The sequence below is a fragment of the Fulmarus glacialis genome, unplaced genomic scaffold, assembly GCF_000690835.1.
Source record: "Fulmarus glacialis isolate BGI_N327 unplaced genomic scaffold, ASM69083v1 scaffold22822, whole genome shotgun sequence".
NCBI lineage: Eukaryota > Metazoa > Chordata > Aves > Procellariiformes > Procellariidae > Fulmarus > Fulmarus glacialis.
Window position 1 is genome coordinate 5,537 of NW_009196240.1, and position 845 is coordinate 6,381.

General features: G+C 60.2%; 1 protein-coding gene across 1 annotated transcript in view; it reads left to right on the forward strand.

Moving 5' to 3' along the window:
* IPO13 (importin 13) overlaps positions 1–845 on the forward strand; it is a 23,544-nt gene that overhangs the window by 459 nt on the left and 22,240 nt on the right. Inside the window, exon 2 of the mRNA XM_009572153.1 lies at positions 2–279. Coding sequence (XP_009570448.1) covers positions 2–279 — 278 coding nt within the window. The remainder of the gene's footprint in view (position 1; positions 280–845) is intronic.

An 845-nucleotide genomic window follows, 5' to 3' on the forward strand; every position in this document is an offset into this window, starting at 1 on the left:
CCTGCCGCAGTACCGCAAGGGCCAGGTACGCAGTGTCCTGGCGCAGGAGTGCGGCTCCGTCTTCCCTTTGCTGGAGCAGCTGCTGCAGCAGCAGGACTCCCCAGGTTTCATCAAGCAGAAGGTGTTGAAGTGCTTCTCCAGCTGGGTGCAGCTGGAGATCCCACTGATGGACTGTGAAAACCTGATCCAGGCAGCTTTCACCTCTCTGCAGGACCCGGAGCTCTTCGACACAGCGGTGGAGGCTGTTGTCAATGCCATTTCCCAGCCCGATGCGCAGAGGTAAGGGCAGCCTCTCCGTGCACTTGCAGGCTGGTGCTCCTGGGCATTGATGGGGGAATGGGGTGGGGAGGAAAAACTTCAGGCTTTTTTCTAGCTACCGTCAGCCCTGGAGGTTATGATGACAGGGTTTGGAAGTGGGAGATGTTAAAAGCAGCCGGAGACTCCTGGTTTCACGTGGGTGGTCCTGGAAGGCTTTGCACCACGGTTGACTTGTGGGGACCGTGTAGTCTTGCGCAGCCGCGGCCCATCTCCACCCGCAAGAGGAGGGTGCTCCCTTCTGGTTCCTCGTGTCAGACCCAGCAGTGCCCGACCAGGGAGCCGCTGCCCGGCTCCGGCCAGTGGGAGTTCAGAGACCCTCCTCTGCCTCGTGCTGCTGGTCCAGCCAAGGAACTGATTTGATGCAGAGGTAATAAAACCAGACCTGTTAGTCTTCTCCCTCCTCCTGGCTCCAACAGCTCACGTCAGCCGAGGACTTGTCTTTTGTTTGTGGCCATGACTGCCCCTGGTGCAGCTGAGCTGGGAGCCGGGACTGGGGCAGGTTCTGCCCGGGGTGGGCTTGGGGGGGT